The sequence below is a fragment of the Plecotus auritus genome (genome assembly GCF_963455305.1).
Source record: "Plecotus auritus genome assembly, chromosome: 4".
Classification (NCBI taxonomy): Eukaryota; Metazoa; Chordata; class Mammalia; order Chiroptera; family Vespertilionidae; genus Plecotus; species Plecotus auritus.
This window is the reverse complement of record NC_137775.1, coordinates 184,000,103-184,026,684: the sequence shown is the minus strand read 5'-3', so window position 1 is coordinate 184,026,684 and position 26,582 is coordinate 184,000,103. Positions and strand designations below refer to the sequence as shown.

The 26,582-nt window shown below is 55.0% G+C and overlaps 1 protein-coding gene across 1 annotated transcript; it reads right to left on the bottom strand.

Annotated features, from left to right (window-relative positions):
* Nucleotides 1-1,417: 1,417 nt before the first annotated feature.
* Nucleotides 1,418-11,832, bottom strand: GHRHR (growth hormone releasing hormone receptor; the record flags this gene model as incomplete). Its single annotated transcript, XM_080665217.1, has 13 exons — nucleotides 1,418-1,543; nucleotides 3,481-3,522; nucleotides 4,485-4,614; nucleotides 5,160-5,251; nucleotides 5,811-5,880; nucleotides 6,518-6,578; nucleotides 6,803-6,956; nucleotides 8,209-8,341; nucleotides 9,059-9,156; nucleotides 10,169-10,266; nucleotides 11,122-11,229; nucleotides 11,342-11,444; nucleotides 11,776-11,832. The coding sequence occupies 13 exons, from the start codon at nucleotides 11,830-11,832 to the stop codon at nucleotides 1,418-1,420; spliced, it is 1,272 nt and encodes a 423-aa protein (XP_080521343.1).
* Nucleotides 11,833-26,582: the final 14,750 nt, after the last annotated feature.

The following is a 26,582-nucleotide window of genomic DNA, read 5'->3' as shown; positions in this document are numbered from 1 at the left end:
TGACCCTGGGTTCCTATGGCCGCATCTCCTTTCACTGGAAGCCCCGTGACTAGGGCGAAGGGTGTCCCGCAGAGGAAGGTGGCAGGGAAGGCTCCCTGGCGGCTGGGGAAGGGGCCGAGTTTGAGGGCCGATCTGCTCTGGATGACCAAGAGAGGGAGAGATTTCGTTCTGACCCACAGTGGCCGTTCCTGCCTGGTCTCTGTCCTGAAATCTCCCTCCACCGCCATCAGCTGACAGGCCCCCAAGGACAGCGCCCAGGTCTCATTTTCCTCCCTCCTGCCAAGGAATAGGGTGGGGGAGGGATGGACCGTGACGATGTGTGACATCAGGCTGGGGGCACAAGAAGGCGACCTAGACTTGGGGAAGCTTCACCCTCGAGGAAAATGAGCCAAGGAACCCAAGCCATTTCCAGAAGAACCCCAAAAGGCTAACAGGCGCAAGGAGAGATGCTCACTCTCTAGTCATCAGAGAAATGCAAATTAAAACAACGGAGATCTCACTTTACGCCCATTTGACTTGCAAACATTAAAAAGCTGGGTACCGCCAAGTGCTCGGGAGCTGCTGGTGGGAGCAGAGGCTTTGCAGGCACCCTGCAGCGCCATCTGTCACTGCTGTCACACTCAGAAGAGCCCTAACGGATGACCGGATGACCGGGGCACGTCTACTCCCAGTGTTCACCTAGAGGGAGGGGGCGACACCACGTGGCACCAGACAGCTGCCAAAACAAGGGACCAGATGAGCACATGGCATCTGGCTGGGGGGGGCGGGATCTCTTCAAACCCAGGGCGGAGGGGAAAGGCGTTGAAGCCAGATGTCAGGCACATACCCGGCAGCTAAAAGGACAGACACACAAAACACGCCCTATTTCGCAAGAACACACAGAAACACAAATATTCACATAAACCCGTGGGAATGTTTGCCTGCGGGAGGAGGGAATGAAAGCGGGAGGGGAAAGGAAGAAGGGACTGTGTTTAAGCGAATTAAACAAGGCGATCCCTGCGGACAGTCCACGCTGGTGTGTCACGTGGCCGGAGGAACGCTGCAGGCGCTGCGCACCAGAGACCCGAGCGAAGGCTGTCGATCTGTCACCCTCGAGGCTCAGGCATTCACTCACACGGTATCTAGTCATCACACGTTTATTGGCTCCTCTGGCCTTGAGTTCCAGCTCAGGCGCTAGGAGGAGGCCCACGAGAAGAACAGAGACAGAGGGACCCGGGAAATCAGAATTAGACACACTGGGACCCGGGGGCAAGAGTCGGGGACAGGTGAAAGGGGCCACCCCGCCCAGAGCTGGGCAGCGGCTGGGGTGGGGCTGTGAACTTGGGGCTCCCAGGAGGTCCCACTCCTTCGGAACATGGTGGACCCACGGTAGCTGCCCACGTTCAGGTGTGGGCTGCAGGCACGTGATGTGGCCAGCCTAGCACACAGATGTCACCACCTCAGTCCCTGCGCGGAAAGGCACTGTCCACTGGGCACGGGTCCTCCGGGCCGGCAGGAGCTCAGGGTTGTGGCCGTGCCATCTCCGTGAGATCTCGGTCCTCACCTCCAGGGACAAGGGGGAATGTGAGAAAGGTCACACTGCCACTCCTTGACTCAACCCCAGGGGGCCTGCGAGTGTGGGAGAGACCACGCAGGAGAAACAGACAGGCTCCTAGCAAGAGAAGCCACGGTTGGCACAGCCACTGCTAAGTACTGTCTCTGAAGGGTACTACTTCCTCCTTCCTGGATATATTTCTGGCCATCCCTTTAGCTCCTGTCTACCTTTTAGCACTGCCTTTATCTGGGCCCAGATAAAGGCATTGATGGGTGCTTTCTCGAGTTTCTGGCCAGATAACTACTCTGTCCTCCCTGAATAGCTTAGACCAGTGGTCGGCAAACTCATCAGTCAACAGAGCCAAATATCAACAGTACAACGATTGAAATTTCTTTGGAGAGCCAAATTTTTAAAACTTAAACTTCTTCTAACGCCACTTCTTCAAAATAGACTCGCCCAGGCCGTGGTATTTTGTGGAAGAGCCACACTCAAGGGGCCAAAGAGTCACATGTGGCTTGCGAGCCGTAGTTTGCCGACCACTGGCTTAAACCATCCCCCGCGCTAGGGTTCAGCCCTGCCATTGCCCACTGAGCTGAACTGTGGCTGCTAGGAAACCTGTCCAGAGACCATGGCCTCGAGGGAGAGAGGACCCCGCACTCTGCCTGAGGACCTGCCGTGCGGAGACTGACAGGGACGGAAAGCTAAGTGGCCTGGGAGGTGCAGGGAGGAAGGTCTGTATCCTCACTTCTCATGGGGCTGTCGGGGCAGAGGGAACTGAGGCTGTGGTGAGGGCCAGAGGGGGACAGGTTTCTCTTCAACATCAAGGTGAGCTGTCTGGCAACAGAAAGGACTATTCAGAGGTAGTAAGCTCCCCATCACCAGAAGTATGTACCTATCTGGTCCTCAACACTGCTTCCTGGGAAAGTCCTTACAAATCTCTGTGGAATCCCCTTTCCCAGGCCCCACTGGCCTCAGCCAGAGTCGCTCCTCTCCCTGCATCCCCAGGGCCCATCAGCCAGAGTCTGGAGTGTGAGCAAAGAGGATCAGAGGAGAGGGAGCCAGTCAGACACAGGTGTGGCTGGTGAGGGGAGGGCAGTGCCCCACAGCTGGGGGTGGTGGTGTGAGGATGGAGGGTGTGTGTTGGAGGGGTGAGGAGGGGGGGTTGTCAGGCACATGTACCCAGGTCTCCAGCACAACGCAGAGCCCACAACAAACCCATGGCCACTAGAGGGAGCCCCCGCTCTGCCTGTGCCCACAGCGCCGGCCTGGCCATCTGGGGCGCTGAGTTCAATCCTCCCACCTCTCCCCACAAAGCCAGTCTGTCCTGAGGAAACCATGCCCGGCGTCTTCTGTGTGGGATGTTTCTTTGGCTCCTCTTTGCCATCTCTCCGTGTGTCTACATTGCAGCGACACCATCTATTCCGTCCGTGCTGAGCGTGTCCGCCTCTGTCTCAGCTGTCCTTTGTGTGTGACGCTCTCATCCAGGTTCCCTCTCTCTCCGTGTCCCTGGCTCTGCTCTCCATCGTCCCCCTTGTTTCTGCATCCTAGGTCCCTGTACGTCTGCCTCTGACTTTCTTGGTTCCTGTGTCTCTCTTCTCTTTCTCTTCTCTGGATCTGGCTTATTCCCTCTCTCACTCTCCCTTTTATTCAATTTTTAGGAACACAGAGCCCACCCCTGGATCCCTCTTCTGATCCTAAAAGGCCTCCCCCACCCGCTGCTGAATGGAGCGTAAACGTGGCCCAGCCCGGAAGAGGGATGGGTAAAAGATGTTAACAGGAAGCATTCAGGTTCAGCTGGATCCAGCTCAGGACAGATTCCTACCAAGGATCACAGGAGTCAAGGTCTGGCCTGAGCTGGGCTGGGCAGGGTCTGAGCAGGAGATAGGGGTCTTAGGATGGTGGCAGGGAAGGATCGATGAGTAAGAACAGCCTGGAGAGTCACATACCTCTTGGTTGAGGAAGCAATACAGCATGGCCACAATGAAGCCCTGTGGGGCCAAAGGGAAAGGACCCGTCAGAATACCTCGGCCTGGCCTCAAGGTGTTTGTGGTCTTTCTACTCCCCCCTCCCCATCCCCCACCTCCCAGGCAGTGGTGAGAGCCAGGGCTTTGAGGAAAAGGGAAGGTAGCTGCATCACTTACTATGTGCCAGGCCATTGCCTCATGTAATCGTTATAGCAAGCCTGCTGAGTCTGTACTGTTGGTCTAATTTCTCAGACTTTCTTTATCTGTGCATCCCCCAGTATTGAGCACAGAGCCTGGCATGTGATGGGTGCTGAGCAAGTGCTGAATAGATTGGATGGATGGATGGATGGAGGGAGGGATGGGTGGATGGATGGAGGGATGGATGGAGGGAGGGAGGGAGGGAGGGAGGGATGGATGGATGGATGGAGGGAGGAGGGATGGATGGATGGATGGATGGATGGATGGATGGATGGATGGAGGGATGGATGGATGGGTGGATGGAGGGATGGATGGATGGAGGGATGGATGGATGGATGGAGGGAGGGATGGATGGATGGATGGATGGATGGATGGATGGAGGGAGGGAGGGAGGGATGGATGGATGGATGGAGGGAGGGATGGATGGATGGATGGATGGATGGAGGGATGGATGGATGGATGGATGGATGGAGGGATGGATGGAGGGAGGGAGGGATGGATGGAGGTAGGGAGGGATGGATGGATGGATGGAGGGAGGGATAGATGGATGGATGGATGGATGGATGGATGGATGGATGGATAGATGGAGGGAGGGAGGGTAGATGGGTGGGTAGATGGGTACAGGGGTAGTTGAATGAATAGGGAGAGGGGCGGATGGAAAAGTGGGCAGACAGACACTGGTAGTTGAATAAATAGATGAGCGGCTGGAAGGGAGAATAGCCAGCCTAGCTGCCTTGGCAGCCGCATCTTCCTCCCGCCAAGGAGGGAGCGTGCCCATGGGGCCTCACCTGAAAGGAGCCCAGCCCCAGCTCCAGCGGGAGGCGGATGCCCAGGCCAGCGCTGTCAGGCAGGAAGTTGAAGATGATGTAGTGAATTCCAAACAGCGGGATGAGGAGAAGGGTTGACTTAGAGAGACGCCTGCAGGGGAGGACAAGCCTCAGGCTCCCAAGGCTAGAACTTCACACTCCCACCTGCCCCCTGCCTACTCTCTCTCCCCCCAGCTCCGCATATCAACGCTACACCCTGGGGAATGCCATCCTCCCCGCCCGCACCCTGGACCTCCTTGCTTTGGGCCCCTGGATCCTGCTATTCCCTGTGCCAAATGCTCATCTCCATTTATTCCAGCCAAAGTCCATGCATCTTTCAAAGTCCAGCTCAAAGACCACTTCCTCCAGGAAGTCTTCCCTGGCCACCCCCGCCCCCACCCCCCCTCTAGAAAGGATCTCCTTCTGCAGGCTCTCGGAGACGTTGATCCCAGCACTCACAAGCCTATTTGTCCTGGAAACTGGCTGTTTGGAGCCTCTATCCTTCCCATCCTACCATCTCCAGAGCTAGTCTGTCTCGGGGAATATGGGGAGGAGCACAGGCCAGGATTGTCAATGTCTCATCGTGAGTAAAACAGAACCACCCTGACTCATGCTCCAGGTATGTCCCGGATCCCCCATTACGTGCATGCACGTTACCAGTACTGAGACGGGGCGTGGAGGCTTCCCTGAGCTGGCTCCAGTTTCCTCAGCAGGATGCGAATAATATTGAGAAAAAGCCCAAAGTTCACCTGGAAACAGAGGTGCGGGAAGGTGGAAGGCAAAGGTCAGGGGTGGCCCTGGTGACCTGGGGCTGTGCAGGGGGTGGGTGCACAGATCATTGCTCTAGAACGTGTAGCCTGGAGACTGGGAGGTCCCACATGCCCATTTCTGAGGGAGGGGGCTCAGGGTCCCCCGTTTCCACCCTGGGCAAAGGGTGGGAGGTCAGGCCTTGTCATCCTGCATTCAGCACCTCCCGGGGGCTCCTTGGCACAAAGCACTGGCCTTCATTTAGCACAATTGCTAAGTTGGGGAAATGGGCACATTCGCCAAGACCATGCCAACCAGCCTGCCCGCCCAGCCTCTCACTTCAGTAGTAGGTGAGCTGCAACCAGGCATCAGGTTCGTCCAGAGTCTGAGCCAGAAGGGGCCTGAGTGCTGACCGAGACCACCCCCCTGGTTTTCCCAATGGGACTGAGGTCCAGAGAGGGCCTCACAGCTGGAGTCCTGTTTCCTACTATGTGGGGCCCCTCGGTGGACCCAAGGGGGTTGGCTGAATAAAGCAAGAGGACACTGGCCCCAGGAACTGACCCCAACGGAGAGGACGATGGGCCCTTTGATGATCCACCAGTAGGGGGAGCTGTCGTTCAGGTCCCAGCACCTATGGAGAGGACAGGCCAGGGCTGAGGCTGGTGCCCTTTGCCATGGTAACCCATGCGCCTCCCTCCTCCCCACCCTCTACCTGCTGTCCTCCTGGCTTCTGGTTCTGGCTCTGGAGCCTCCCAGTCCTCCCTCCCCCCACAGACTATCTTGTCCCTCTGAGAGTTGGGCCCCTTTCAGGGGGTCACCCCAATCCATGCTGGGCTCACCCATTGTCTCCACCTAGAAGGATAAACTCCTGGAAAATCAGTCTGTTTGCTGATTTCTTGCTGCTGCCAACACTTCCTCTGTTCCAGGAGGCCCCCACATACACCCACCCCTACCCTCAGCTCTCCCTGAACCCCCAAATCCTAAGAATCTGAGGCCCCTTCCCACTCAGGCTCCCATCCCTCCTGTGCTACCCATGGAAGGCTTCCCCATCTACCAATTCCCAAGCCTGGGAGATCCTGAAGGCTGGACTGGGCCCTCCTCCTCTCCCATGGCAGCCCAGTGGTCGGCAAACCGCGGCTCTCGAGCCACATGCGGCTCGCGAGCCGCGGTTTGCCGCTCTGTTGACTAATGAGTTTGCTGACCACTGGTCCAGCCCACGCCCCCTGGGGACTTGGCACAGGTGTGACAAGGAGGTCACCCAGACTCACGCAGTATCCTCGAAGGCCAACTTGCAACCCACCCACGTGCCAGTGAAGAGCAGGGGAAGCCCTGTGGGGCACAGAGGGGACACAAGGGAGGGTCTACATCTCAGCTTGGAGACCTGCCCCCACCTCCCACCACCACTGCCCACCACACAGGGTGCAGTGAAGGCGGGACCAGGGCAGAGCCCAGGGGTCTCTTTCCCAACAATCTCTCTAGGGCTACTGAGTGGTTGTTGGGAATCCCCACCCTCCACCTCACCCACGGTGCCCGAGCCAGCCCTGGGGACCCACCCCAGCCAGCGAGAACCAGCCGCCAGAAGGCCCTCCTGGTGCTGGGCGACGTGGAGGCCAGGAGGCAGGTCAGGTAGACAGCTTCTGCCGACAGCCAGCTGAAGTTGGTCATGGTGGCGAAGTGGGAGCTGGCCACAGAGGCCTTGCACAGAACCTGCGGGCCAGGACACCCATGGGAGCCCGCCCAGTCTCCCTACCCCACCCGGGCCCCTCCACTTGGCTGCCCCAGAGGGGATGCAGGGATAGCATGTGGTGGCTGAGGGCACAGATGTGGGACCCGACCGCCTGGGCTCAAAGTGACCTCTCCTAGCTGGTCACCTCCCCAGGCCTTAGCCTTTCGTTTGTAAAAGGAAAACGCCCAGCACCTCTCTCGTGGCCTCAGGGGACTGGGTGGAAACTAGATATGATTGCTACTACCTTCACTTTCACCCCCTCTCTCCCGAGCCCCCGTCAGTCCCCAGAGCTGTGGGCAGGGAACACCATGTATTCATGCATGGCTCTGTCCTGCAAACATGGGCGCATGCGCCCACACCTCCATCCCGGCCTCCGTCCCTGCAGGACCCCCTCAGCTGCCAGGGGTGAGCGCCACCTCTGAGCTCAGGTGGCCCAGGCTTGGACCCAGTCCCATCACTAAGCAGCCAATGACATTGCCAATTGTCATCTACAAATGAACTAAAATGGAAAGAAAGAAAAGGTGACAATATATGCAAAGCATTTAGTGTAATACCCAGCACATACGTGCTCAACACACACGATTATTATCATTTCTTTCATTGATTCCGGTCATCACTGGTTTGCTCATTCGCTTATCCGTTCATTTCCAGCACAGTGTTCCAGTGCCTTCTAAGGGCTAGGCCTGCACACTCTGCCCAACTGCCTTTATTCTCGGTCTCCCCGCATTCTCCCACCTCCCCTCCCCCAGGATGACTTCCCTGCTTCTTGGACATGCGCAGGTTCTCCTGTATGTGCGACGGCTCACCCTGGTCCTCCCAGGTAACAGGTCCTCTCTCCCCTCCCCCGGTCACTGCTGCTCACCCAGCTCCAAGCCATCCCCTCCCTGAGGTCCCCCCTCGCTCTCCCCCACCAGCTCTCAGCTCCCTCCAGCCGGTGCCCCCATAACCTGGTCCATTCTGTGCCCTCAGAGGGAGGCACCCACTCAGCCCAGCCGCTCACCACGGACAGACGGACGAGTGCTGAGGGGCAGGGTGAAATGGAATGGCTGGCGGAGTGGCATGGTCTAGGGTGGGATATGAGTGGCGAGTGGACTATGGAAATAGCATGGATGGGCGCCCTGGTCCAGGAAAGGGCATGAGGCTTTGGGGTGGGAAGGTGGGGCGGTTCCTGTTCCGTAGTCACAAGGCCGAGCCCTAACCCCCCACCGCCCGGCGCCCCGATGCGGCTGTTACGGTGGAGACGCTGCAGTGGTCCGTGTCCTCGCCGTGGAAGAGGGCGGTGTCCCTCAGGAACACGGCGCCCGCCTTGAGGATAAAGGTGGTGAACAGCTGGGTGTGGATGTAGTTCCGCGGGCAGTGGAGCCTCCTGCAGGGGCGGGAGGGTGAGGAGCAGACGGCAGGTGGGAGAGGGCGGCAGGCGGGAGGGGGCTGAGCAGGGCGGAGGGCGGAGGGAGCAGCCGAGTGGACTTGGTTGGATTGCATGCCGTTGGGTTGGGCTGACCTTGAGTTTTAGCCTTGCAGGACAGCTGACTAACCACTGGCTGGGGCTCAGGGAAGGTGAGGGGACAGGCAACTCCAGTCCCTGCCTTCAGGGGGCTCGTAGTCTGGGGACAGAAGTGCAAGTGGCAGGACCTTTCCCAGGGGAGCCCCGGGTAACTATGGAGATGAGGCTCATCCCCATGGATGGAGAACAGCACAGGCCAGGTCATGGGGCTCAGACCCTAAAGCCTGATGTGGGGGGGACTTAAAAAGGTCAGTGGTCAAAGGGTTGAAACAATCAAGAAGGGCTGCAAGGAGGAGGCAACGAAGATTCCTAGAAGAGGGTGGGAGCTGGGCTTTGCTGTAAACACACTGAGGAGGAAGGAGGCAGGCGTCACAAGCAAAGAGAATCCGCTCCGCATGAGCAAAGCTGTAGAGCTGGGAGGGAATGCTGGGAGGGTCTACGCGTGGGGAAAAGAAGGGAAAGTTAGACATCCACGTGGCCCAGATGCGGGAACCTCTTGAATAACCAGGCACAGATCCAGGCTCCGTGGACAACAGGGAGGCAGCAAAGGTTTCCGAGCAGGTGACGCAGAGGGCGAACCTGAGAGCAACCAGGATGGCGATGGCCACCAGGAGGGCCACGGTGGAGACGCTGTGGCCCAGGGTGTAGATGACCTTCACCGTGGAGAAGTATGCTTTCTGGGGAGAGCAGAGATGGAGAGTCGCAGAAACTGTGTCTTTGGGGAGGGAAGCTCTCAGCTCTACCCTGAAACTCCCATCTGGGGCCAGGGGTGTCCGTGGGGCCTCAGCAAGCTCCCTGTGGACTGAAGTGTTTGTGTCCTCTGCTTGACCCTCTGCTGGTGACAGAGGGGCAGGACAGAGATGCTCACTCGCTGCTGCTGGCTGCTCTCAGGCTGGGTCAGGCGGCAGCAGAAACTCCGCATTCCTGGGGAACGAGGAAGCCCAGGAGGGAATTGGGCCTGTTTATTGACATCCAGCTAGCTTGTCGGCTTGGGAACACAATGTCCTCAATCATAGGGAAAAACTCATTCTCCAACCAAGTGTTTGGTCCAAGTCCAGCTTGGACCCTGGAGACAGAGACAGGGGTGAAGCCAGAGGATGGAGCAAGGGCTCAGCCCCTTGGGGAGGCAGGCAATCACGGCCCCTCTGACTCAGCCTTTTCACCTGAGAAATGGTCAGACTCATGCTTTCCCCTGCAGGGCTGAGGGCAGGCATGTGGGGTGACGGGCGTGGAAGCACCTCAAAAAGCCTTGCTCCATTCGGAAACGTGGGCGTGCCAGCTACCGTAGGGTCACCGTGGCTACTTCTGGGCTGGTTTCCCTCTTACCCACACCACAGCCAAGCACGCTGCCCACAGCGGAGGACTAGACGGGGCAGGAGCTGTCCCAGGACCATGACTGGAACCACCCGAGACTCCCTGCCCTGGAGGTCTGGGCACAGGGAGGGTGGCCAAGGAGGTGGTGGCCAGCACATCTCCTGCGTGTCCTCTGTGTCTCCACCCTCCGAGCAACGTGGTCCACCTTGGGCAGATCTGCAAACGACCCCTCTTGCAGACACTGCCACCTTCTGGACACCTGCTGTAACTGCCATTCCAACCCGCTGGCTGCCATGGAAATGGGGTCCCTCCAGTCACAGGGTCCCGGCACCCACACAGGCATCCACGCGATCTTTCCTGCAAGAGGCTTCTTACCTCCTCCGTGGGCTGCTCGAGGGACACAGGGCAGGCCACCGGGTACGGCGGGAAGGGCTCGGACCAGCCGGTGATGGTGCAATCCCTCTGCACGGCGCCTGGGGGGCGGGCGGAGGTGCGGAAGCAGAGGCCTGGTCACACCTTCTCCAGGGAGAGATGGGGCGCCTCGGCTACCGATGCTGCTGGGGGCTGCACACACAGCCCCTCGAGGTGGCAGCGAGAGGTCCTGCCCGGGACACATCCGGGGCCTTCCTCTCTGGCCTCTGAGTCACCATGGGTCCAGGGGTGGGCAAACTTTTTGACTCGAGGGCCACAATGGGTTCTTAAACTGGACCGGAGGGCCGGAACAAAAGCATGGATGGAGTGTTTGTGTGAACTAATATAAATTCAAAGTAAAGGAGCGGAGGGGAGAGCAAGAGAACCGGATAGAACAGCCGGATCCGGCCCGCGGGCCGTAGTTTGCCCACGGCTGGGTCAGACGGAGAGAGTCATTCCCTTGGGAGGCAGAGTCCTGAGTTGTGCGCCCAGGGCCCTAAGGGCAGGGGGAGAAGGAGGGACTGGCCCCCCAGACACCCAGGCCCGGGAGTGGAGGCAGAGCAGTGGGGGCCCCCACCCCATTAGGCAGCTGGTGGGATCTTGGCCAGGAGGCAGGCTCTGCCCACTGCACTCCACAGCCAGCCCCCCCACTAACATCCAGGGGACGATCGCTTGGTGCCAGGCGCTGGTCTAGCACCTCCAGTGCTCTGCTCACGAACCCTCACCCCTGCGAGGTCCCAGGCCAGGAAGCTGAGGGTCGGGAGGCGGCCTGACTTGCCCAAGGTCACACTCAAGAAGAGGAAGCTGTTGAAATGCAGGTCTGCCAGCCCTCACGCCAGGGGTGTCTGCCACATTCCTCTGGCACCACCAGAGGAAAACACCCGACCCCACCCCCACCCCCACCCCCAGCCCCTCACCTGGCTCTGAGCTGAAGTGAGAGAAGAAGGCTGGGCAGGGGAGGGTCACCCACTCGCCAGAGCCTGCCCTGGGCCAGCACAGCAGCCCGTCCCAGGTCACGGGGCAGCCTAGAGGGGCGGGGCAGCATGGATCAGCCCAGGGGACAGCCCGGCACACCCTGAGCGTGAGGCTGGGGCGACAGAGGAATCGAAAAAGCCATCCCCCCTCTCAGCCCCGTACCCCAGGTAGCGTTGGACTCCCCCTCTGCTGCCTGCAGACACGCACTCTCATCCTCTCTCAGCTGGGCAACGAGGTCGCACTCGGGGTGCACATGGCCCAACACCTGCAGGAAGGAGTTAATGGGGTGGGCCGAGCCCACGGGGTGCCCTTCTGGGAAAGGAAGGGAAGAGAAGAGAAGGGAAGGGAAGGGAAGGGGAGGGGAGGGGAGGGGAGGGGAGGGGAGGGGAGGGGAGGGGAGGGGAGGGGAGGGGAGGGGAGGGAAGGAGGGATCATGGGGGTCAGGAGTTCTCCAAGCCACGGTGCCACCTGCTTGGTGGGGAGAGACTCCCGCCCTGGGAAGGGCAGTGGGGACTCCCTGGCTCCAGCTCAACCCCCTGTGCCCCCAAAGCTCTGGAGCCCCACCAGAGGTAGGAGGGGCTGGGCTGGCTACTCACGGCTGGTAATGGGCTCAGCAAGCAGAGGGTGCCAGCCCGCCATGCCCTGCTGTCCATGATGGGAGCTCGTAGGGTCCCCTCCGCCAGCCTCTGAGCCTGGCCCTCGTCCCTCCCCTCCCAGGTGGCTGACTGCATAGGCAGAAGCCACAGAGGGGACAGGCCAGCTGAATATTCAGCAGGATTGCAGGACGCCGTGCCCAGCTCTGCCGGCCCTGGCATGGGACTCCGTGTCCCCAGCTGGGAGGGGCTGAGCCCTTCCATTCTGCCTGTAAGTCCACTCGGGTGTCTGTCCTGACAGCAAGGGCCCAGGGAGGTGACAACTAGAGGCCACATCTTGCCCCAGTAAGTGGATATTCTTTGCCACTCTGCTGGACAGTTCTGGGGAGAGCCCTCCCCGCCGCCACCCATGAAGGAGACTCAGAGAAGAAGCCAGAGACGTGGGCCCCCCTCAGGGAGCTCCCAGCCTCAGCCAGGGCTGAAGGGTGGGCTCAGGGCTGCAGGACCCAGTGGGGTTAGGGCAAGGTGTCATTGGGTCTGGAGAGGAGAATGAGCGGGGGTGATCACCTCGTTTCACAAGGGTGCCAGCCTGGGTGGCGAGGTGAAGCCTGCAGGCAGCAAGGCCCTGGGCTTGGGGGTGGAGGGCCAACACCTCTCCAGGGTCCCTCGGGACAACAGGGAACGGGACTTGCACAGCCTTTATGCACTGGCCAAGCGGAACGGGGCAAGACTGTTAGCAACAGAAACGGAGGATGTACACAGCCCTCAATTATTCTTAACGTTTGGTACCTGATCGTTCTTATACTTTTAGACCTTAAAACGGGGACGCCCCATTGGCCACGCTAAAGGCAGGGCTCTGAGTGGCCCTGGTGTGCGCAGCATTTGGGATCTGAACGCACTTTTCCATGGTCCCATGGTCTGGGCGTGGGAGATGCTGACAGTGGCGTCCCCAGAGCTGGCTGGCTGGACACCGGTGACCCCAGACGTGTTTACAGCTGACGCGAATCATGAATGATGGAGGCCCCTTGCCCGCCACGTCTGGGTTGAGGGATCGTTTGCATCAGCGGGGTTTTATGTTTCCATCTGTCTTCGTTGGCAACAAGGTGTTGAGGGAAGTATATTAAAAAGAACACATGAGCCCCCCCCAAGCCCCAGAGCCCCCACCTTCGCACAAATGTTCCCATGTGCTTCCCCGTGAACAAGACGCAGAGGGGCGGCCGACCCCCCAGAGAGCGCCTCTACCACAGACGGGGAGGGGAGTGTCGGGGGACTCACAGGCGGGGAGGGCAGAGCCCTGGGAAGGTGTGACTCAGAGGGAAAGCTAAAACCTCCATCCTTCAGCTACTAAGAGGCAAGAGCCCAAGGACAAATGTTCCCATTAATCCCTATTGATCATTAGTGTCAGTGTCATTAGCATTAATGATGATTAGTAATTGATATTCGTACTTAATAAGTATTATTATCTGAATTAGTGGTACTTAACAGGGAACAATTTATCCCCCGGAGACTATTTCTCAATATTTGACCGTTTTCTTTATCACAGCCCAGGGTCAAGGTCAAGGGTAAGGAGGAGGGAGAAGCGGGAAGGTGCTCCTGACTGTAAAGGACAGGAAGGAGCGATGCAGGTGAGCGTCCTACAATGGACAGGATGGGCCTCGCACCATAGCAGGAGTTACCCGGTTCCCAGAGACGGTAGGATTCAGGTTGAGAACCGTACCTGCTCCCCTAGGATCCCCAGGCCCATGTCCCTGCTGAACAGGCCAGGTCACTGAATTCCCATCTTCTCTCTGTATCTCCTCAGGGTTCAAGTTCTGCCCCCACCACTTGCTAACTGTGTGACCTTGGGCAAGTTACTTAACCTTTCTGAGACTCAGTTTCCCCACCTGAAAAAAGGAAAGGCATATGAAGTACCTCGTACAGAGCCTGGCCCACAGTGGACAGTCACTAACGGCAGCACAGAACAAGGATGAACTATCAGCAAGTAAGGTTAGAACAACTGAGGCTTTGTAAGGAAGAAATAAGGTTAAATCTCTAGCTCATATTTACAAAATATAAATTCTAGACGCTTTAAAGGGCTAACTATAAAACAACAAAATAAGATTGTTTTCCCAATGATGGAAATTTGTTTTTATGACCTTAGAAGAAAGACTTTCTAAATAAAAAATGAAAACAATAGATTAATAAGTTTGACCACATCAACATTTTATTTTTAAAAATGTATATTCAAGAATGGACAAATAGGTAAAACTACAAGCAAGCCACAGACTGAAAGATTATTTGAGACCAATAATGACAAAGAGATAATATAAAAAATATTTTAAAAATACATACAAATCAATAATAAAGAGAAAAAATAACCCAATAGAAAAGTGAGCAAAGGCTATAAACAGACAATTCAAATAATCAGTAAAATGTAAGACCAATAAACAGAAAGAGATGCTCAACATTAATAATACGCAACAAAAAATAATTGAAGTAATGACTACCCTTTTCACCTACCACACGGCATAAAGCTGTAATGTCTGATAATGTGATATTTGGAAATAATGTGGGGAAATAGTACTTCTATGCTGTGCAGATGGGAGTGAACACTGATTGATAGACCCACTTTGCAAAGCAACGTGATATGATCTATTGAATTGATAAATGAACATACCCTACACCCCAGAAGTTCCACTGCTGGACCTTTGCTCCAAAGGGCAGCATTGTTTATAATACATAGCAAAAAACAAACAAAACAAAACAGAAAACAACACAAATGTCCAACAGCAAAGGAATAGCTAAGTAAGATGTAATATAGTCACACAATGAGACCTTATATAGGGCATTAAAAGGATTAATTAAATCTAGTTATATCAACATGGAGAAAGTTCAAAATAACATATTTGAGGAACTTCTGCTTCCAGCCAAGACAGACTAACTGGGACTGATTTACCCTCCTCCTGCCGTAACAACAAGAAATCCAAACAAAACACACAGAATATTGGCTTTAATAGGTGGAGAAAAAGAGCACATAGGAGCATCTCAATTGATGCAGAAAGAGCATTTGATAACATGTAACACCCTTTCAAGGTAAAAACATTCAATATGCTAAGAATAGAGTGAGCTTCCCTAACATGAGAGAGGCCGTATATGAACACCCACAGCACTTCACATCCCATGATGAACAACCAAAAGCTTTTCCCTCAGCTGAGGAACAAAGAAGGATGTTTCATTGCTCCACTTCTAGTCAACATAGTACTAGAAGTTCTAGCCAGAATAACTGGGCAAGAACAAGAAATAAAAGTACCCAAATTGGGGGGAAAAAAAGTATCGCTGCCAAAACCGGTTTGGCTCAGTGGATAGAGCGTCGGCCTGCGGACTGAAAGGTCCCAGGTTCGATTCCGGTCAAGGGCACGTAACTTGGTTGCGGGCACATCCCCAGTGGGAGGTGTGCAGGAGGCAGCTGATCGATGTTTCTCTCTCATCGATGTTTCTGACTCTCTATCCCTCTTCCTTCCTCTCTGTAAAATATCAATAAAATATATTTAAAAAAAAAAAAGTATCGCTGTCCACAGATGACATAATCTTACATGTAAAAAAATCCTAGAGTGCACACACACACACACACGCTCACATATACGTACACACAACCATTAGGGTTAATAAACATTCAACAAAGGGGCAGGATATAAACTCGACATGCAAAAATCAGTTCTTCTTCCATATACTAACAACAATCTAAAAAGGAAATTAAGAAAACCATCCCATTTACAAGAGCATCAAAAAGAATAAGATACTTGGGAGTAGATTTAACCAAGGAGGTGAAAGGCTTTTACATAAGAAACTAAAAAACATTACTGAAAGATCTAAAAAATACTATAAAGAAAGGGAAAGATACCTGGTGTTCAGGAATTGTAAGATAATATTGCTAAGATGACAGTGCTTCCCAAACTGATATATAGGTTCAATGCGCAATCCTTATAGAAATTCGAAAGGCATTTCTTTCAGAATTAGAAAAACCCATACTAAAATTCATATGGAATTTCAAGGGACCCTGAAAAAGTAAAAAAAAAAAAATCTTCAAAAAAGGAAACAAAGTGAGAAGCCTCACTTCCTGATTTCAAAACTTACTACAAAGCTACAGAAATCAAAGCAGTGTGGTACTGGCAGAGAGAGGGAGATGGTAACCAGTGGAATAGAACAAGAACCCAAAATAAACCCTCGCCAATATGGTCAATTGATTTTTGTTTGTTTGTTTGTTTGTTTGTTTGTTTATTTTTTTGACAAGGCTACCAGGATCATTCACTGGGGGAAAGAACAGTCTTTTCAACAAACGGTGCTGGACAAACTGGAGACCATATGCAAAAATGAAGTTGGATCCTCCCTTACCTTATCCAGGGGTCCTCAACTACGGCCCGCGGGCCACATGCGGCCCGCCGAGGACATTTATCCAGCCCGCTGGGTGCCGCTGCCTGTCCTGCTTAGCAGCCGACTCGTCCGGGCCCGCAGTGCGCATAGGAATTTGTTCATAGTTGTTTTTTTTAAACTATAGTCCGGCCCTCCAACGGTCTGAGGGACAGTGAACTGGCCCCCTGTTTAAAAAGTTTGAGGACTCCTGCCTTATACCATATACAAAAATTAACTCAAAACGAATACAGACCTACATTCACGAGCTACGACTCAAATTCTTAGTGGAAACACAAGGGGAAATCCTCATTACCTTAGATTTCACAATGGTTTATTCAATATGGCACCAAAAACACGGGAAACAAAAGAAAAGGAGATAGATCGGATGCTATAAAAATTAAAAACTTTTGTAAAAACTTTTGTTCAGGCAAGGACGTTATCAAGAGAGTCAAAAGACAACCCATGGAATGGGGGAAATGCTTGCAAATCCCACATCTGATAAAGAATTAGGATTCGGAATATGTAAAGAACTCTTATAACTCAACAACAGTAACAAGATAAACAATCCAGTTCAAAAATGGGCAAAAGACTTGAGTGTAGGTCTCTCCCAAAATGACAAACACGTGAGAACAAGCCCAGCGCCATTTGGTCAATTGGGAAATACAAATCAAAACCTCTGTGAGATACAACGTCACACCCGCCAGGATGCCTGTCTTGTTTTAAAGGAAAATAGCAAGTGTCGATGAGGATGTGGAGAAACTGGAGCCTTTATGCAAGCTGGTGGGGATGTAAAATGGCTCGGCTGCCGTGGGAGACAGTTTGGCAGTTTCTCAAAAGGTTAATCATAGAATTGCCACACGCCTCAGCAACGTCACCCCTCGGCACACATACAAGAGGATGGAGAGCAGAACTCCAGCAGTGCTTGCACCAATGCAAAGTTTACAGCGATATTATTCACAGATGTCAAAAGGCGGAAACCACCCAAGGGTCCGTCAGCAGGCGACTGGATAAGCAAAATGTGGTATATGCCTACAATAGAATATTACTCAGCCACAGAAAGCAATGAAGTGGTGACACGTGCCATGACATGGATGAACCTTGAACATACGATGCTGAGTAAAATAAGCCATGACACAAAAAAAGACAAGATTGCGTGATTCCACTTATATGAGGTATTTAGAGTCATCAAAGTCATAGACACAGAAAGTGGAACAGAGGTTACCACTGCCTGGGGCAATGGGGGATGGGGAATTGTTACTTAATGGATGTGAGTTTCTGGGGAATGAAAAGTCCTGGGAAAACAGTAGATAGTGATGATGGTTGCACGACCTTGTGAATGTACTGAAGGTCACTGAATTGTACACTTAAAATGCTTCAAGTGGTAAATTTTATGATATATATATATATATTTTTAAAAATATATATATTTTATGATATATATATTTTAAAATATATATATTTTTTATAATATATATAAATATATATTTATATATATATCTTATATATATAAATATATATATTTATATATATATATTTTAAAATAGATATATAAATTTTATGATATATATATATATTTTTAAATATATATATATATATTTTATAATATATATATATATATTTCCACAGTTTTTAAGGGAAAAAATAATTGATTACTTAAAGCAAAGCTACAATTAATATATTGCGGGGTTTGTGGCATATATGAGAAGCAAAAAGTGTGAAATAATAGCAAAAAAGGATTAGAGCAGGACAATGGAAGCGTATGATTGTGACGTTCTTGTTCCACGTGAAACAGTGTAATAGAGCTTGAAGGCAGAGTGTAATAAGTTAAAGCTATAGATTGGAAATTCTTGATCTCCCACAGCAAAAAATAAAACAAAGAGATATGGCTAATTAGCCTGGAGATAAAATGAATCATATACAAACTGATTAATAAAAGGAGAAAAATGATACAAAGAGCAGATGGGACAGAGAGAAAAGAGCAAAGCTGCAGGTGAACCCGGCAGTATTAATTTAAAAATTAAGCGTAAATGGACTCATTGCCCCAATGAAGGACATTGTCAGATTAAAAGAAAAACCAAAATCCAACTATATGCTTCCTGTAAGAAACTTATTTTCAGGAAAAGAAATAGTGCTGTACTTGTACAATTAAAACTTTAAAACGATCGCAGACCCTAGTGTTTCGTTTTCCCCTGTCACAGGGTGGGTATCGGAGACCTCGGGTCCAGTCTGTCTGTCCCACAAGCAGGTGGGCTCCTAAAGGGATGGACAGTTCTCAGAGCGCCACCCACAGCACAAGCCCCAGAGCACCTGCCACAGAGGCTTCCATCCTGCCTGTGTCTGGTGCCCCCAGTGGTCATGATGCGCAAACGCAGCTCCTCCTGATGGCTGATTGGGCAGCAGCCCTGTCTCAGGGTGGCTCCCACCTCTGTCCTTTCCTCTGTCCTTTCCTGGGGCAGATACAGCCTAGCACAGGACAGGGGCCCTGGCGCCTCAGAATGGGTCCCTACTGACAGAAGCCCTCTGAGAGGGCACCCCCCTTAGCTGGGGCTCTGCAGGGGCACCTGCTGTCTGGATAAAAGGGGCACCAACTCTGCATGGGGCCACGGTCCGAGTTCAATCTCTCTTCAGGGCTGCAGCTCAGCCTGCCATCTATTTGAGGTCTGAGGTGGACCAGGCTTGAAAGTCAGACTGGGGGTCAAGGTCAGGGCCAAATTTGGGGCTGAGTCAGGGCTCGGGAAGAGAAGCAGGGCCGAGCGCCCCCTGGGTGCCACTCGTAAGGCCGCTATGATTCCTGAGCCTCCACATGGCAGCGTAGGTTCTGCCTTAAGGCTTCCAGGTCACAGTCGCAAAGTGAGTTTTCTGCCGCACAGAAGTCATGGTTCCTGCAGGAGCACCTGCTAAGTGGGGCGGGACGGGCCGGGTGAGGTGTGGACGGCAGGGTGTGGGAGGGCCTGGCCTTCCCCAGGCAATGTGAGAACAACGGGACACGTTGTTTCCCTCTGACCGAAGAAGGTGCTTTGATTTGTGCATGGATAACTCATAGCTCTCTTATAAACTTTAAACTTTGCCGCAGACTTTGCCCTCTAGAGCAAGCTTTCTCTCTTCAGGCCTGCCGGGGGTTTGGCGGGGGCGGGGGGGGGGGGCGCTCTGCCCAGGAGACAGACCAGCCATCCCTGGCATGCGAGGACAGTGGTCCTTATTTTGCAGGAGAAGAAAGTGGGGGCCCAAGTACGCACGGGAAATGGTCCTCTCCCAGCTCCCGGCCCCAGGTGCTGCCTGCGGCCCGATGCATGCTGTCACTCACGGAAAGGTTCTGATTCCAAGTTTCAGGGGCTTGTTTGGTCTTGGAGAGGTTTTACACACAAACTCAAGGGGCGGGGAGCAGAGCCCCTGAGCGCTGGGAGCATGTCAGGGCTGCAGATGCCCCCAAGCCCCAGGGAGAGGAGAGAGCGGGGTGGTACCACCCACACACTGTCCCACCTGCCCCTGCCCACCCCCCCCCCCAGACTTCCCAGATGAGGCAGAGCACCCCCTCCAGGCAGAGGAGGAACCTGGCTGCCGAGGAATAATAGACCGCATTGCCTACTCTCCTCACACGTGGGGAAACCAAGTCCAAAGAGGGCGGGAGACCTCCCCAGGGTCACCCAGCCGGTCAGAAGCAAAGCTGGGGTGCTACCTGGCTTGGCCTGCTCCCAGAAGGAGGAACATGCCTATGAAAAGTGGCCCTAGAGCAGCCTTGGGCAAACTACGGCCCGCGGGCCTGATCCGGCTGTTCTATCAGGTTCTCTTGCTCTCCCCTCCGCTCCTTTACTTTGAATTTATATTAGTTCACACAAACACTCCATCCATGCTTTTGTTCCGGCCCTCCGGTCCAGTTTAAGAACCCATTGTGGCCCTCGAGTCAAAAAGTTTGCCCACCCCTGCCCTAGAGCCAGGGGAGGGAGCCAGGGCCAGGGCTGGGGGCTGAGGAGGGGTGAGGGGAGCACTGCCGGAGGGGGCCAGGGGCTCCGAGGGGTGGGTGGGAGGGATCTGCGTGGCATGAAGCTCTCGCTGGCTGCAGTGTGGCCAGTGGTCAGGAGGGGGCAAGAAGGGCTGGAGAGAAACCAGAGGTGGCAGGTCCCCCCCAGCAAATGGCCTCCTGCCCTGGGCCAGGTTCACATGGATAAATCTCAGGAGCGGAAGAGGGGGGACCATCCCAGAAAACCATCTACAATCTGCCACCACTTTTATCAAGTTCAAAGGAGGGACAGCAAACAACAGGTTGACTAGGTGTGTATACATGCAGGAAACACACCTTTTTTTTTTTTTTTTTTTAAGCCAAGGAACAGCAAACACAACACTCAGGACAGTGGGCACCTCTGGGGCTCAGGGAATAGACACAGGTTGCTGGAAAGGTTGTAGTTCCTGAGATGAGCGATGGGCTCACGGGTGTTTATATTATTAAACTTCACAGTTGACCTCTGTCATCATTAATGCTAATGCAGCTCTTACTACGAGTCAGGCCCTTAATAAGCACACTACATCCTCGAGCTCGTTCAATCCTCGCAACAGCTCTAGGAGGAGGGTCCCCACTTTACAGGTGAGGAAACTGAGGCACCGTGCTTTGTCCAGGCTCTGGATTCTCAGCCGCGCAGTCTGATTTCGGAGCCCAGGGTCTCAGCCACTCTATAAGCGACATGCATTATTGTAGACGCGTGTTATTTTTTTGATTCGATAGAAAATGGGAAGAAAGGTAGGAAGGAAGCTGCCCCTTTGTTCCTGGTGAGATGCAGATGTCCCGCACCTGCTCCCTCCCCCAGAGGAACCCCTCTCCCTTCGCCTCCGGATCCCCGCTTTCCCTCCCCCTCCCATCTACCTACCCACCTGCCCACCCGTGTCTTCTCTGGCACCCCACATTGAAGACATTGCTTTTGTGGGTACACTGGGTGGCCGGACCTCGCCTGGAAGACTCTGGAGGAAGCAACCCTGCCCCCTCCGGGAGGGCTGCTGAGCCTGGGCGGGCACTCAGTTCTGGTTGGAGGGGTCTGCCCCTGGGATGGGAGGGGGAGCTGAGTGCAGGGAGGGGCTGGGTGACCACACACCTCCTCCCGCCACCCAGGCCTCCTCCTGGCCTCTCCTGCAGCTCACCCTCCCCACCCACACCAGCTCAGCCCCTCCCGGCCCCCTTATTTATAAACCATCTGTCCCGTGTCCCTGCCTGCCCCGACTGTTTGTGCAAAGCCTCAGCTGCTTCCCCTGATAACCCGAGGGCAGAGGTCCCGGGCGGGAGCCGGGAGGGGTTCAGGGGTGCTCTGCTTCCCCCTCCCCTGCTCAGGAACTCCCGGGGCTCCCCCTGGACGCCGCAGGGCCTGGTGCATGGAACATGCTCAAAAATCAAAAATCGGTAGCTGTCCCCACCTAAAAACTGGATTTCTGTGGTTGCCTCCAGGAGCCATTCCCGACTGCCTGGCCCCCCCCCTCACAGTCAACGCGGGAATTTAGAGAGGAGATGGCAGAGCCGGGAGAGGCGTACCCTCCCTCCCAGCGAGGCAGCTGGTCTCTCTAATGCACTCACTGCCTCTTCACCAACCGGCAGGAGCTGGGGGGCTGGGGGGAGGGGGGCTTGACCTTCGGCTCTGACCCCTGCTCCCTGCTCCGCCCTTCCTCACTGTGGAACTTGGTATTGGTTGCCTAACCTCTCAGATTCATAGTTTCTCCGGCTATGAAATGTCAGCCTTGTCTGTTGTTTTTTGTTGTTGCTGTTTTTCTAAAAGCCAGCACCCAGAACAGTGCTTGACACCCAGGAGGAGCTCAGTACATTTCCCAGGTGGGTGGCGGAGGGAACCCTGCCTCTCAGCTCCTGTAGGAGAATCCAGCGGAGCAGTACCCATGGAGTCCTGCCCAGGCCACACGTGGCAGGGACATTGCAAGTTGCCCTTCACTGACCACTCGGGGGCCCAGCCTCCCTCTGACCCCAGCCGGGAGCCCGGAGCCCGGAGCCCGGAGCCCGGAGCCCAAGGAGTCTGCTCAGAGCACCCAGCTGCCTCCTCCCCAGCAGCGCCTCCTGCCCGTGACCCCATCTCCCTGCCCACCCCGTGTTCCCTCCGGGTAGGATGTGGGGAGACGTGGCCCTGGCCACCCCTGGGGTCCAGCCTGCCAGACCTGGGTCCCCTGGACACTCCTTTGCTCTCTTCTCTTGTTCAGCGAACGTCTCTCTCCCCCCGTCAGGGCTGAGGCGCAGGGCGGGCAGCTGAGAGGCCTGTGGTCGGAGCCTGGCCATCATGCCTTGGACACTTGCGGTGCCCAGGGAGTTCTGGGGATTGTGAGGCCTTTGCAGGGGCAGGTTAGGGCTGCCCCACGGCGACAAGGAGGGGCCCCAGTAACAGGCAACCAGAGATGAGGCGCAGGAGCACAAGGGACCCGTCCAGGTGCCCCGGTAAGTGGGTGGCAGAGAACGCCTAGCCCAGGGCGCATTCCCCTCCCACGGCTCTGGCGGCGAGAGAGCCCGGTGTGCGGGGCCGGCCGTCCTGACCACCTCGGGGGCCACGGCCCTGGAGGCTCCAGAGGAGCACCTGCTGGGCTCAGCTCAGCCCCGGCCTGCGCCACCTTTGCCCGCAGCCCAGGGGACACCAGCCCCAGCGGCTTCCCACACAATGGAAGCCAGTCAATGATTCACCGAGCTCCTCTCTGGGGGCCTTCTCCGGACGCACCAGGCACCTGCCGCTGGCTCCCGGACAAGCTCCCGGGGTGTCAGGACAGAGCCGGAGGGGGGTTAATCAGTGATGGGCCCAGAGGAAGTCACTGCGAGGAGGAAGGGCCTCCCCGCCCCACCCACCCCCTCCCACTCCCTCTCTCTCTGTTTGTATCTCCTAACCTTTGTAATCTCTTGGTTTCTCTTAGAAACTGGCTATTTCTATCTCTCCCCGCCACTCTCCCCACTCCCTCCGTCTCTCTCATGCACACATGTGCACACACTCGCTGCCTCCCTTGCCCCACACCCCCAGCACCCTCACTCTGAACTCGGAACGTCTCTCAGGCCTTCTTCCTCCCACTGCCCTCAGGGGAGAAAGCAAGCCACCTGGGTTTGAAACTAGGAATCTGAGAGCTAAGGGCCCCCCTGAGACCGCACCCAGGCCGCCGTGTAAGGCTGTGTGCTGTAGAAAGCAGTGCTCTGACACAGCAGCACGAGTTGCTTCTGAAAGAGGCCTGTGGACAGAGAAGTGTGGTGGGCCCGGGCTTATAAAGTCAGGGTTTTCATCGCAGGACTTGTCAGAGCCTTTACTATGGCTAGTCGGCCAGAGAGTGACGTGGTTTTCCAACTTACCTCATCCCCGGAGCTGGGCTCTCCCTCTGCGAGGACCACAGAGGGCAGGTGACTCACCCCAGCCCAGGTGCCTTACCTGAGCCCCTGCACTCAGTCCCTGGCCAGGCACATGAATCACACCTGTTGCTAAAAGCCCCAGGCTGCTAAGCTCCATTTCAGATCCAACTCTCTAGGATTTTTCACTCAAGAAAAACTACCTAAGGGCAGCCTGGGGTGGCTTTACACTTAGGGAGCAGGAGAGAAATGGGCAGGGAACTGGGAGCCCAAAGAATTTTCTGGAACTGAAGGTGTGGGCCCCATGGAGGCATTCCTGGCCTTGGTGTCTCTAGGCCCCACATTCCTGGAGGCAGATGCCACTGCTCCTCCCAGCCCAGGAAGTCCCCGCCAGCCGTGGAAATTCTTGGAGTTCGTCTCAGGTGGAAGGAGCCACAGTCACGATCCAGGGGCACGAGCTTCACACAGTTGAACTGCCGTTCTCACCTCGGGGCCCAGGAGTCCTGGGCGTGGAGCAGGTGCCTCCCCGAGTCTGCAGAGAAGCAGAGAGGAGACGGGGGAAGCAAGGCAGGAGACAAAGAGAAGCAGGGGTGCGGAGGAGCGGGCACCTCTGCGCGTCCCTGTCTTCGCTGCTGAGCCCCGGGCCTGGGGTGGAAGCACAGGTGTTAGATCAGAGAATCACGTGCACTTATTTCAGAGGCGCAGGTGCGTGCTTGCCGAGGGCACGCGCCAGGGGGCCTGTTGAAATTAAAGGGCCTGTGTCTGGGACTCAACCAGCTTCGGGCAGTGATGTGATGGAGACACAAAACGAGCTTCTTTTTCACACTTTTTCTAACTTGGATCTTACCGGATGGACGCCTCTCATATATACATGAATTGGAAGCGTTGGTGCCCACTCAGAGGTGATATGCAAAATACAGAACAGCCACGCATGTCAATGGCACCAGTCCACCAGAACTTCCCCACAGGATGGTGTGGGACAGGGTCCCTGGGGCACCCTGCTGATGATGGGGTTGACCCCTCAAGTACTGGGCCGTGGAGAGGCCCAGAGGTGACCAGAGGCTAGAGAGGAACCAGGGTGGCCAGGGAGACTACCACAGGGGGAACACTTGAGGAAGTATTTAATGTTTAAGGACCCGGTGAGGCCGCACCGACCCATCGGGCTGAAGGTCAGTTATGCCCTCAGCTGGTTCCCCATCATTACACTGGAAAGAACAGACAAATAAGCAAAACCCTAGATCCAGAGAATGGGATTTTGTTGGAATGAGGTAGAGTCGCCTAGCGGAACGAGCACATTCATTTCTGGGTGCCCTTCACCGGTGGCCTCTGCACCCCAGGGCCGGGGGCATTGGTGGGAACCAGCTCTTGAGAGCTGGGAGGAAGGTCCTGCAAGCACAGGCCTTGCCTGCCTTCCCACCTCCAGAATCGCCCCCTTGTCAGCTGTCAGGACAGGGAACATCACTGCCTGTGGGTCCTCAGACCCCAACAGTGGCCCTGCGCTGGCCCTCAGCTCGCAGCGCATTCCATTCATCGCCCTCATTGTATTCTAAACCTAAAGCAAACAAGGTGTCATGCCCAGCAGTTCGTCCATAAAACATTAATCACTGTCCTCCTTCTTGAGAGGCCCCTGACCAGTGAAGGTGTGACCCACGGGAGTGATGGAAAAACCCTAATGGGCCTGCACGTGGCCGGCCACACCAAGGGCGGGGGCCCTGGCACTAGTCCCTCCAGTGCTTTTCCAGACCAGCTCCTGGCTCTGGCTCCAAGGATACTGGTCACCAGCCTGGAACCCCAAAAGGAAGAGAACCCTCCCGGCAGCTACCAATTCCCCCCAAAGGCGCTGTGGTCCTTGGGACCAAGTGGCAAATGGCTGCTTTGAGCCAGCCACAGATGTCCGTGTCCCTCTTTGAGCCCACACAAGCTTTTGAGGTAACTAAAGAGGCTGGGATCGGGACCAGTGAGGCTGGATGGTGTCTATGTCTGTCCAGTTGACTCACCCCAGTTCAGGTAGCTTCAAAGGTCCATTCTTCTCCCATGGACCCCTCAGCACCTCTCCAGGGCCTGCAGGGAGGAATCCCCTTGATCCTGGAGAAGGAAGGGAAATACGGGTTGCTGAATGCTTAGAAACTCAGGACTGACTGACCCAAGGCTTGAGGTCATGTATATGTGCACCTGAAAAGCAACTTCAGGTTGATCTGAACATTGATCACAGGGCTCTGGCTGATGTTCCTTTCGAAGGGCTTTGGGAAATCGTGCGATCTGGGCCAGGTTCCTCGGAGGCCTCGGAGCAGGTGGGGCAATGGTGGAAGTGCAACTTTTTGCTCTTGTGAGTTTAATGGAGAGACAAATATTCTACGATTGAATAACTGCTGGATGACATCCTGCTTCCTGCTGGGCCAAGTGCAGAGGGCATGGCCTTCTGGGCCAGCTGAGCCACCTCCGTGTGCACATCTTGGGACCATAGGGGAGTCCAGTGGGGAAGGGACCTGTTGCCTGGTCTCAGCAGAGACCCAGTGGATGGGGTGATAGGTGCCCCACCCACCCACCAAAGCACCTCATGTGTGCTGTGGCCCGAACGCTTGGCAGCTGGGGGACAAAGGTTGAGTCATGGAATCTTCCAGGAAATTTACTCTCTCCATTAAAGTTTGATGAACAAAACTGACAAGGGCTCTGGTTGCTCCAGAAGCCCCATGCCAGTTCTAGTTATTCCCCCAAAATCTCTCCTCTGTGCTGGGCTGGACAGAACATGAGCAGCGTGGAGTCAGGCATGACCCTGGAGAGCAGAGGTACCTGAAGCACTGAAGGAACCCACAGGCTGGAAGATGACAGGGAGTCTGGGATAGCCTGGCCACAAAGCTCTTGCTCCCAGGCCGTGAGGGTTTCCGAGGCCCCTTCATGGTATACTATTAATCCTCAGTGTGCAGCATTGCCCTCCCCTTTCCCACGTACTCTGGTGGGAAAGGACAACCTCTGGATGAGCAGGTTTCGCAGACATTGTCCTTCCAGATAGAGGATCAGTCAGGACTAGAGGGACTGGGAAGGCTGTGACGGTGTCAGGGCCAGAAGGGCAGCCTGGGGCCAGGTGGTGCCAGTGTGTCTCAGGCAGACTCTGTGTCAGCTGGCC